This window comes from Gavia stellata, chromosome 25 (assembly GCF_030936135.1).
Source record: "Gavia stellata isolate bGavSte3 chromosome 25, bGavSte3.hap2, whole genome shotgun sequence".
Taxonomy (NCBI): Eukaryota; Metazoa; Chordata; class Aves; order Gaviiformes; family Gaviidae; genus Gavia; species Gavia stellata.
This window is the reverse complement of record NC_082618.1, coordinates 10,641,213-10,653,419: the sequence shown is the minus strand read 5'-3', so window position 1 is coordinate 10,653,419 and position 12,207 is coordinate 10,641,213. Positions and strand designations below refer to the sequence as shown.

Below are 12,207 nucleotides of genomic sequence, written 5' to 3'. Positions count from 1 at the left end.
TTAAAATAAATGCAAATATGTTTAATATTAATTGTCATTGGGAAGCAACGTTTCCCAAGGTTGACAGTATTTCTGTACCGACAGAAAGCAAGTCCACAGAACATCAAGTTTAATTCCTAGTATCTAGAAATCTGTCCAACGCTATGCCACTGTTTATCATCAACTCTACATTGGAAATTGGAGCACTGACATCCACGAGCGAAGTGTGACCAAACCTCGAGGAAATACACAGAATGGTGCACGACAGTAGCAGGGGGTGCTCTCTTCTGCCAGAGGGAAAGAAAAATCTCAAAGAAAAATGTTCCCAAAGTAGCTCACTCAGGAAGAATGTTCTCCTTCTCTGGAGGTTCAACAATTCGCAAACAGCAGTCTGCAAACTCAACAAATAGTGGCTCCTGCATGTACTTTTTCATGAGGGAGCTTTTATCTTCTGCTTGATCAACTGTCAGTAGTAGCTGCCTGAGGTGTGGATTCCGGAGCAAGCCTCTCAGTTCTTCTGATTCCCCTTTGAAAAACAAAACAAAACAGTACTAATCTCAAACAGTACAAATGCAGTTGAGACCACCCTTATTTTGCAAATAAATTTTTAAAGAGACATGGTGAAAGGACGGGTATCTGGCATTTAAGTCCTTAAGGCCTTGCAAGGGTAAGCTTATCCCATGACTGGGATAAGCTGCAGCGCTCCATGAAGAAATTACAGCTAACACCTCCGCTTGCTTTGCCGAAGGCCCACCCCCCGACCCGTTCACTTCTGACTTCTCGGGATTACCTAACAGCTTGAGCTTCTGCAGCGGGACGCGGTCCTGCTCGTCATCTTCTGTCAGGATGTCCTCCACCGACCAGGGGCTGTCTGCGGGCGAAGGGGACAGGGAGCTGCCGGGGGCCCGGGGCACCCCGCGCCCTCACAGCCCGCCCGTCCCACCCACCTGCGTGCTGCCCGGCGCGGCTCGGCCCGCCGGGGAAGACCTGTCCCGCCGCCGACCGCTCCCGCTCCTGCTTCGGCTCCGGCGTGCATCGCTCTGCGGGAAGAGACGGCGTTAGCAGCGGTGCGGCCCGCCCGGCCCCCTCCCCGTCCCGGTCCCGGCGGTCACTCACCCTTGTGGGTCCTGCAGCACGGCACGGAGCAGCTGCGGGGCGAGAGCCGCCGTTAGAAGCGCCGATAAAGGCGGGAGGCGGCCCCTCACCGGGCGCCCGCCGCTCCCTCACCCCTCCCCGGGCGCCCGCCGCTCGCCTCAGCGGGCGGGCAAGGCCGCGCCGCCCACCCCCGCCGCTGCTGCCCCCGCTCCCCCGCCGTCCCCCCCCTCCCCGTGCCCGCCGCCCGCTGCCCCCCGGCCCGGCCCGGCCCGGCCCTCCCGGCCCTCACTAGGCGGCGGCGCAGCGCGGGCAGCGGTACTTGGCCGCCCCGGCCGCCCCGCAGACGCTGCAGGGCCGCGGTGCCCGCATGGCGCCCGCCACTGCCCCACTTCCGGCCGGCGGAGCGCCGAGCGCCTCCACCCAGGCTCGCTAGTCCACCGCCGAGCGGCGGGCAGGGGAGCGCGGCCCGGCCTGCCCCTGGGGCCCGGGGTGGTTTTATAAATATCTATAAAGGTGTGTGTCTATAGAGCTCCTCTTGAGGGGTTCTGGCTGGGTTCCAGCTGCCCCCTTGGTTTGGGAATGGCAATCACTGCCATAGACAGTGATGCCTTAAATATTCCGGTCGTCACACATCACCTTGCGGGTGTCGATATGGAGACGAATAGAAATCATTATCATATAACAAATACCACATAATAAAACCGCCCCCGGGCGGATCTTTACCATCTGCCCGGCGGTAAACTTTGGTTGAATCTCCTGTTATTAAGTTTGGGTTGAAATAAATTCAGTAGGAGGCAGATGGTCACTTCCCAGCTGAGCAATTCCTGCGGCTGGTGGTGGAGTTAACGGGAAACGCTTCCAGAAAAGTAGTGCTCAGAAGAAAAAAAATGGAGCCAGATTTATCTTGCCTGAGTTACATTATCCATTTAAATAATTCATTTTAATTATGTCTCATTTAGTGCCATCCATTTCCTTAAAAGTCTGAATTTTAATTCAGACAAATGAAATTCTCCCAGAGTTCTTCAATGTAAAGTAGCGCAGAAGAGGGGATTTATGGCAATAATCATAAAACACCAAGTATCAGATTTGTTCATGTGATGGCACTTGCCCATTTCTTACATTAGAGGGTGAACCCATTTCTTACACCAAACATTCTCTTTCCTCATACCCGCTCAGGAATGGGATTTTGTTCTCAGTTCACTCAAGCCTTTTGAAATGCTGAAACAAGGACAACAAAGCAAACAAACCGGAAAGAACCCCCCCAAAAACTCCAACCCGTACTGGAAGGGCTCATTTTGGGTGGCCTGTGCGTGCATGCGTGGCTCGTGAATGCGAGAACAGGGTCACAATATGGATTATCGCATCGATTTAATAGCATTGAGCACTATTTGAGCATACTTTAAAACCAGAAAGATGAGCTAATGTCACCAGGATCTATTCCATCAAGGCTTCTAGATTGGTAATGGTGCCAGAGGAGAGAGAACTTCAAGCATTGAGATTCTTCTAGAAAATACCCCCTTATTACTAAGAATAAGCATTAATTCCTACTACGATCTGACAGATTAACTAGTCAGTGGCCAATTTCCTTCTTGGAGGGGGAGGGGGTAAGGCCTTTTCCTTTTACAAAATACTTGGACATTTTTATTTTGTTTTGTTTTGTACAGGAAACCTGGCTGCAATTCTGATACTGAAGAATTCAAGTGAGGTTTTCTCCTAGAGCAATTCAAATTTCAAAAGCCACGGGCTCAAGTGTGCCTCTGTTTATAGCAGAAATATGACAAGTGTAGTCAGAAATGTCTCACAAAAACCATGTAATCCAGCTGCATACCGCAGATAAAATCACAACAGTAAAACAGTGCTGAGTGCCCCCATTAATAAAGAGATTCGTCAAATAGTCAAAGACACAATTTGACCGACTGCAAATGAGAAAGTAAAACCACGTTTCCCCCACACGGCTGAAAACTTTCTAGCCATTTAACTGACTTCAAAACCAAAAAGCAACACAAAAAGGATGTGAATCCCGCGGCGAAGCGAGCAGAGCAGAAGCCGATTTCCAACCGCAAAGCAAACACGGCTAATGGAGCTATTTTTCTCTCCTGTTCCCACGCAGAGGCCGGCCGGGCACCAGACCGCTCCAGCAAGGCAAGCTGCAAACCCCCGCGACGCTGCGCCCCGCTCACTCGCTACCCAAGGCTACGAAAGCTGCTGAGAGAAGCCACAAAGCTCCGGTCCCCCCTTCCGCGGCTGCGCGCGGGGGTTCCCGCGGCCCGCGGGGGTTCCCGCGCCCCGGAGCTGTCCCCCTCGCGGGGTGCTGAAGCGCCCCGGGCGCCGGGAGCGGGCGGGGATCGGCGTTGCTCCAGCTCTCTCTCTGGCGCCATGGACCAGCTCCGGCGGTCAGCGGGCCTGGACCAAGGGCAGGCCCGGCTAGATGTTCTCAATGGTGCAGGCGCGGACGCGGTTGGCGGAGAAGCATTTCAGAGCCTTGAGCTTAGCCCCCAGAGTTTTGGCTTTCAGGGTATATATTACGGGGTTTCCCAAACAGTTCATGGTTATCAGCATAGCCGTGCAGTTTCGAAAGATGTAGACGCCTGGGTAGAGATCAACGTGGCACTGATGGTTAGTTGCATCGAATATGACGCCGGCGAAAAAAGGAGCGTAGGAGATCAACGCCAGGAGCCAGATAAAAATACTGGTTCTGGCAACCTGGATTTCAGCTGATTTGTAGGTGCCGGTAGCTTGCCCACATGCTTTCATTCTCAGCTTCCTTTTCCTCAGGATGATAATGATTCTAAGGTAAGTGAACAGAGGTACAATAAAAGCCACCACGACATTGGGAATGGTGATGAAGATGAGGTAGTCGACACAAAATGGGCTGTAGAGGACAGAGAGATGTTTTTCCATACGCAAGCAGTTCCACCCCATCAATGGCAAGCAGCCCAAAAAGAAAGCAAGGACCCAGTTAATGAAAACTGCAGCTATGGAATGGTTTCTAGCAACCCTGAATCTTGTCCTCATGCTTTCAGCCACAGCCAGATAGCGTTCAATTCCAATGCTTACCAAGTTATAGATGGTGGATAAAATAGACGTAGTATATAAGGCATAAGGTGCAAGCATATCCTTGGATCCAAAGATTGTGATGTCAGGATTGGTGATGAACAGCATTGAAATCCAAAAGCCAGAAAAGCTGGTGAAGAGATCAGAAAAAGCCAAATTGCAGAAGAGTATAGAGATAGGCTTGTGCAGATCCTTTGTCGCCATTCTGGTGAAGATGACTGTGCAGTTGAAGATCACAGATGCTATGTTAATGGTCAGCTGAGGGATGCCCAGTGCAAGCACTAAATAATGACTCCAAATTTTAGTGTGGTTGGTAGAGCAGTTTGGGTATCCATTCATGGCGGAAAATCCTTCTTTCAACCGTTAACGAGGTCTGCTTTACTCATCCCATATTCCATAAGAGACCATACTACATGAGTGTTACTGCCACCTTGTTCTCCAGGCGAAGAATGAGTCCTGACACACAGCTTCTATTGCCACATCATCATCATGACAGTGGATTAAACTTTAACCACTCGTGTTTTTAAATATTTGGGTTACCAACTCAGGGCGCAGCCAATTACCTTTAAGTTGCTAGGATAGCCAAAAGTGGGAAACATATTTACTACTATACAGATGATCTGCTTAAAGCAACCTTTATCAAGAGCAAAATCTGGCCAGTTCTTGTGAAGATGAATGATCGCATCAAGAGTTTAAAAGTCTTTAAGAATATTCTAAAATGGAATGAATGTGAATTCAGCTTTAATTCACAAATAAATTAGACAGATAAGGGATTAGAGAGTCAGAAAATGGAGAGCAGGCATCTTTTGGTTTTGGAGGGGGGAGTATGTGACCGATGGAACTCAAAGAACATCACTGTTGTGTCACTAACTAATTGTGTCCTAATTTCAGACCAACTCTAGTGACATTACAAAACTTCTAAAGTGCTCAAGATTGAGCAAGAGACAACAGAACCTAGTTGTTCACTGTCTCTTGCTTACAATTACAAATTGATGCAGCCAGCAGTGGCTGTTTTTCTAAGCACAGTTAGATCATATCTACAGAGCAAACCCCAAACTTGTAAGCAAAACCATACGATGAACTGCAGCACTTCAAAGGGGAGCCAAAAAGGTAAGAGTCTCTGTCTCCACAGGTGCTCTTGTGCTTGGGCCCACAGAAGTATCTCCGTCCCGAGTACTGGAGTACTCCGGAGTCGTCAGAATACACCTGAAATTGTATGGCCTTTCTTTCTCTTTTGTAAATCAGAGGTACTGATGCTTTACAAGCTAAAATGATGCATTTAATGAATTGTTGAATTAATTTTCAAACAAGGAAACACGTGAGAAGGGCTTAACCCTTTGCTAGGTTAATTGTACTGGAGACTTAGGATGACTAAGGCGTTCTGAAAATGCCATTTTTTCCACCTTAATTCTTGGATGAGAACGTAGCTGGAAAATGACAGACATCTGTACTCACACCTTTGTTTCGGGATATTTTGTGTTTGCTTATTTAAAGTTAATGTGTAACTTGTACATTAATAAAGCAGCATAATATCGTTATATCTTTTCTTTCTCTGGCTTTTTAAAGGTAAATGTTCTTGAGAACTAGATTTAAATCACCTGAGACGTGGGGAGAGGCTCTGTGGGCAGACATTCAATGCGGGCAGACAGCAGAGGGCACTGCTGGAGCGAACGGTGCGGTGTTCAGCGGGGGACGGGGACTTGGCCCGGCGGAGCGGGTTGGGTGCGCAGGGCATCGGTACAGCAAGACGAACAGCACCACGGATACTTTTGCTACGCAGAAGTGGCTGCTTTTGTTTGTTAATGCGGAGCGTGGGTCGCCTCTGTGTCGCCCCGCGTTTTGCTCAAAACGCCCACAAACAAGGAGAAATCTCTGTTGTGCTCCGGCTGCTCCCTGGCACCTCTCTGCAACCGAGCAGCTTCCCTTTCGCAAAATTATCCAGGTAACGCCATGTTACTTGCAAAGTTATTCTGATTTAATTTATTCCCTAACAAAGGATTGATTTGCATTCGTAACCATTTCATACCGTGATATCGCAGAGCAGCTCAGCCAAGTTTATGGCCTTTCCACGTTCGGTGCTGACATCTGATCGTTACAGCAGCAATTCCAGCTCTAGAACTGTAAATCTGTGAACTATGTGATAGCTCTGCCAGAATTTACAACATAAGAAATTTGAGCTAAATTGTTAAGCTTAAAAAGGAAAATTCTATAGCTTCTTTTTTTCTATCAGAGTTGTAGTGTATGCAAGTATAGTCAGGTTAGTGAGCAATTAGTAGTGCACAATTATCATACAGTAGAAACACTTTATGCAAATAAGCAATAGGTATTTGGTCACAAGGAAGTGCAAAGAGTTATTATATAGAAATAAGGGCTGAGAATTGATTAGTCAAGTCTGCTGATGTGTTAATATCCTATAAAATATTCTTCTCAAAGTGTCACAGATAAACCCCTCTTTGTGCATCCTATAATCCGCCTCATACAGACCTGTCAACCGCACCTTTGGTGTGAGGTTGCTGCCGAACAAGGGCTCTACTATTTCTGTCCCCTTGTCAGTGCCAGCACCACAAGTCAGCAAGTCCTTTTAATAACAGCAGGTACGTCAGCAGGTACCGCACAGCCCAGCTGAACACCGGTTGGGAACGGCAGAGGACACCGGACCAAGCCACATGCACTCCTGAGCTCTTCTGATTGTGTTTTCCATGGCTCTGTGATCCGAGAGAGGGGCTGAGGGCTGTGACGAACAGCAGGCTATCCACAAAGTAAAACATCTTCAAAAATATCCTGGTTACTAAGACGAGTATATCTGCGAGCTCAGACTCCAAAGTGCCCTAGCTATTCCTGAAAATGCTACTTCAGATTTCTCTAATTTGAAAATTTTGGTGTTCAAGCGTGAAACACTAAATGATATGAGATCAGAATGTAATTAAAAATAATATCAAGTGTAGAAATATCTCTTCACAAAAGCTTTGTAACCTTATTTCCCTAATACGATTGCATAAAAGTTAGTGTAATGTTACCAAATTAAAGGAGAAAATATTATTGCGGAAACTTCTTTTTTAACGGGCTTCAATATACAGAACCCCCCCAGATTTGTATATTCCAACCATCTCTAATAAAGTTTGAGCTCTCAAAAGCAGATGAAAAGTAGTTTGAATCGAAAACACTGTGTGAGACAGAGGGCTACTACATAGCCAGGTCTCTACGTGTAACAACCTCGATTCAAGGGTGTTCTTATACTCCCATATTCTGGGAACTTCACAATCTTTCTTGTGCTTACACTTACAACACACCTGCGAGGAAAAAGTTTTATCTACATTTTACAAGTGGGAAAAGAACAATGACATTATTTGCTTAAGATCACGCAGAAGTCCAGTACGGAGGGAATTGAATCTAATCTCCTATATCTCAGGCTAAGGCTTTAAACACTGGCTGTGCCTTGCTGTTGGCAGGCTTTTCAGTGATATTTATCTAGACTTCACCTTCTACGACACTTTTTAGTTCTATAATTGTTTTTGTATTTCTCTATCTGAAGGTCAAAATTGCTATTGGTTTGATATTTGTTATGTGTAAGAAATGGCATTTTTTGGTATAGAATCTCAAAGGTCAGTAATAATTATCTGACGATTATGCCTGTGGAGAAGACAATAATCACTGAACATGTTGAAAAGACTGAGAAAGAGACAAGAGAAGCTTTGGGCTGAATTTTTAATGACCGTTCATTCCAAGTGGCTGTTGTGGAAAATCTAACTTCACACAACTGAGCTTGCGGTTCCAGAAATGCCCATAACCGGCAGCGCTCAGACTTCCACAGGAGTCACAGGTGCTCAGCAGCTCTCAGAATAACAGGGCCCAGCTGCGACATGCCAAAGTTGATTTCAAAACAGGAAATTAAGTTCGGGAGCTGAGAGTCTTAGTTCTGTGCAGTAACCCTTGGACAAGATACACTTTTACCTTAATGTGATGCAACAGCAATTCTCTAGGTCCTTTCTGCTGATAATACACCGAGAAACTTGAGTTATGCCTGAAACTACAGGAGAAAAAGCTGCATCCATGTAACAAAAATAAGAACTCTATAACACAATCAGGCTACAGATGATTCGGTTATACTTTCAAAGTCGCGTATGTACACTATGCGTATGAGAAAAACGACGCACTGGAAGGTTAAGGGATTTTACTGTTCTGGTTTCTTTCCTGTCACATTCTCCCTGAACTCACGTCCGATTCCTACTCCCATTCTGGAAACACCAGACCTTGTTTGTTGTGAAATGCAACAGTTCAACTTACTCCTCAGTTGCCCCTGCACTCCAACAATGCACTTTACCAAGCTGCTGACAACACACAGCCGGAGCCAAAAAATGGCAAGTGACATGCCGCTTGGCTAAGGATTGCAGAAGATTAATTCCTGCTTGCCATGACCTTCAGCAAAGCCTTGAGACGAGAATATCCACCTGCTCACTCTTTCAATGGGCATCATGAGGCCTGCAAATAAGCAACGTTCAGGAAAGGGAGTAATACAAATAAGGAGCCTATTTATCCAATTTATGTTTTAATTTATGCAGATTAAGGTCTTCCTCTTTGGAGAGGAAGACACAAATGGGATGTATGATCTCCTTCCAAGATTTTTCTGAGATGTTTTCAAAACAGAGCTCTCTGCTCCTCCTCCGCCCATTCTCTTTGAGGAATTTTTGCCTCACAGGTTTTGAGTTTGCTGACGTCCCAGCTGTGCTTTCATGGCCCTCACCAGGAACACAAAGCAAAGACAATCAGCAGGCTTGAATGTCTCCGACTGCTGTTTAGCATTATGTTAGCTACAAGCCGCAAAACAACGGCAAGGACAGCTTGTTGCAAGAGCACCCCCACCAACCAGGCCCTCTCCCCGTCTATGCAGAGCCCCAACATTTCTCTGAGATGCCAGAACTGTTATTTTCACCTTTGAGGAACTTGTATTACGCTGTCTAACGGGAGACAAACACTGATAAATACCTGAAACCAAGGTTGTATGGTAAAGGAAGCCTTCCACCGATAATTTATAAGTGAAGAAGCCAGAATGCATCTTATCCCTTTAGACATGAAACAGTCCACATAAAGGGCATCTTCCTTCTGAACTAAACAACTACAGAGGCACAGTGAGGACTGTTATTACCAGAAAGCAACGTCAGAAACGTGTGTGCTTCAAAACCAGGCAAAGCAACTAGACAGGCTGTAAACACACAGAGCTAAATATACAGCTTAGGGGCACGCAGCCTCCAGAACACAGCTTCATCATTCTAGGAAACATCGAGTTGCACACTGCTAGTGTTTCGGCACTCACCAAATGAAGATTATTCATCCACATAAAGAATAGTGCTTTACATACATACTGGGAAAAGGAGAGAAGTTCAGCTTTACTAAGGATGACATCACATAACACAGGGTCTAATCCTCAGGCCCCCCCTAGACTAGATAGTAAACAGTTAATGCACCAGAGCTGAGCAGGAGACCAAATAAAGAGCCATTGCAAATGCTTCTAACTATTCCATGGAAATGACCTTGTGTTAGAACAAGGTTCCCAACAGAGCGGACTCAGGGAGAATCATAGCCAGCCCACATTTTCACGTGACAGATGAAGGCTTAATGTTTCTCATTTACCAACAGCTACGAAATTCCAGATTTCCTGTTCAGCAGTGAGGGAACTGAAGAAAATGACAATGCACAGCTAAATAAAGAGCACTTCGTGTGTTGTCTCACTCTGAAGGGTAGGTTTCCCAATCACCCCGTCACTAATCATGAAATTCATCTATGCTTTACATCTCTTGGAAGTGCTTCCCTCTCCCACCGCAGGGCCAATTCCTCCCAGGTCAGCTCATCTATGAACAGGATTTGGACACAAGTCAGTCTCACCCTTACAAAGATCTTCCTTCTAAGAGCAACAACTCAGCCTCCCAGCACAAAGAGCTGGGCCGCCGCCTTGACTTCGACTGGGACTCTTAGGCGTTTGTACCAGGGAGTCAGCCCCAGCCTGCTCTCCCCCGCTCCTGCCTGCGCTGCCGGGGCACGGGGGGACTGCAGCCGCTCAGCTGGAAGGTCAGGAACAGCTCTGGACTTCCTCCCTTCGGCACATGGTAGGATCATTTGGCTCAGACACATGCAAGCTTCATGAGCCGTCACGTCAGCCCCTCCAAACTTCCCGTGAAGCCCTTTTGGTAGCAGCAGGCTAATGTCAGGTCTCACGCATTTCAGAAACCAGGCTGGGGGGAACATCTCCAAAATTTTTGCTGCTGTGGCTCTCAAGGCCACAAACTGAATGCAGTTTTCACTGGTTTTGATATTCCCTCCAGTTTTTACCTACCCTGTAGCTATGGGCACAAGTGAAATCATTCTGCCAGAACAAAACTAGCCTTGGGCTCAGTGACCTGCAATAGACTCCCTGCATCGCTTTGCCGCCCGGCTTCTCTGACCGAGATCCTCCTATGTATTTAGGTTCAACGTCCAAAGGCCCTGATGTAAAATCCACCTACAGTGCAATTCCTTTAAAAAATATTCCTAGGTGCAAAGACGCCATTGAGAACTGATAGCCAAGCACCTGTCAGGTAAGTTTCTTTAGACAAAAAAATGGAGATCACCTGATATCTGCTCTGCTTGTTTAGATTACAGACTTTATAAGGAACGGGAATGTCTTTCCCTGAGTCTGCCTTCACTTTCTAGCACAAATAAAGACTTAGTTAACGTGACTGCAGTGCAATATATTACTACTTTAATAATGACAGTCTGGAAGGTTGACAAAAGGGGGGGAAAAAACCAAAACAAACCCAATAATCCTGTATTTCAAGGTAAAACTTTCTAACCCTCAGATTTTTCAGTCCTAAAGAGAGGGTTTCTAGCAGGCTTTTAGCTTGCGGAGAACTAAACAGGAATAGAGAAAAAAAAAAAAAGTTAGTCAAAGAGCTTTGGTTCAGCTCCCCCACTGAAGACCGCCCCCAGGAAAGAAAAAGAGAAAAGCCCAAGAGTAAAAGGTCTGGTAGATGGCCTTGAAGGCTGACACCACCTGACAGCGCCGCGTTCACGCCCCCGTTTCTCTCTGCGTGCTCAGCATGCACCTTGCGTAGATCACTCCACCGAGGCTGCCGTACTAGGAAGTTAAAAAATGCAACAAATTCCCTTATTGTTCTTGTCACTGCAGTAACTATTTATCTTAGCACCATGTGCTAGGCAAATCATCGTCTGCTCATGCTTTAATCTACCTAATCCAGGATGGAAAAACACTACCCAGCAAATCTTCATTGTTGGAATGTTATTTATAGCCATCCTTTTTATGAATAAAAAACCTGCGCATAAGTCAGCTGTCAGATTTCCCGTTGTTATTACAGGTCCTGATCCTGTGCGACCCTACTACTAACAGCGGAACGGCCACACTCTTCACCTGGGAGCCCGCGGCTGTTGGTAAAGGCAAGAAGCATTTTCTTGGCTCCTTTTTTTAATTCAGCCCTTGCTGGATGACTAGGCTTGCTCAGCGCAGCCTGTGTGATGCCACTTCACTCTGTCCACCCCTTTGTGGAGGAGCACTGGCTCAAGCACCCTGCTCTTCTTCTTGCACCCAACCCAGCACGTGGGTCACATCCCCATGGACAGAGAGGCATTTGGGGAAGAGGAAGAAAAAGTTGCACTACCTCTTTTGTTTTCCTCAGCTGTATCAAAATCCAGCCCCAAATGAAAAGATGAAAATATGTCTATAATAGAGAATATGGTGCAAAAAGTAGTAGTGCCACTTTTCTGTACACACTTCTGTTTGTTGAACATAACTGCTGCTGAATCAGACACATGGAAATAAAGCATTCAGATAAAAAAGCAGAGGGGACAGGAGGAAAAAAAAAAAAAAGGATCTGTATATATTATGCTATAGTACCAGAATCTGGAAAGTTAAGAAAAACTATTATTAAAAGAAAAAAGGACAAACCCCCCCCCAAACAAACAAACAAACAAAAGGTGTGCTCTCAGTTAATTCATTAAGCACAAAAGCATATATAAGTAAGGTGTTGGTATGCCACTTAATAAACATTTCCTGTTACTGCACGCAGACGTCCCGTTTTCCAGCCTCACAAA

The 12,207-nt window shown here is 46.3% G+C and overlaps 2 protein-coding genes across 2 annotated transcripts; both read right to left on the bottom strand.

The window, feature by feature from the left end:
• Positions 1-6: 6 nt before the first annotated feature.
• Positions 7-1,443, bottom strand: ZNHIT3 (zinc finger HIT-type containing 3). Its single transcript, XM_059829230.1, has 5 exons — positions 1,364-1,443; positions 1,096-1,127; positions 983-1,019; positions 770-873; positions 7-505 (listed from the first exon to the last, which is right to left on the bottom strand). Exons 1-5 carry the CDS (start codon positions 1,441-1,443, stop codon positions 315-317), a joined length of 444 nt encoding a protein of 147 aa, XP_059685213.1. The 3' UTR covers positions 7-314.
• Positions 1,444-3,498: 2,055 nt separating this feature from the next.
• On the bottom strand, positions 3,499-4,663 carry LOC104264656 (lysophosphatidic acid receptor 1-B). Its single transcript, XM_009821818.2, has one exon. The coding sequence runs from the start codon at positions 4,465-4,467 to the stop codon at positions 3,499-3,501; it is 969 nt and encodes a 322-aa protein (XP_009820120.1). The 5' UTR covers positions 4,468-4,663.
• Between the last annotated feature and the right edge of the window lie 7,544 nt (positions 4,664-12,207).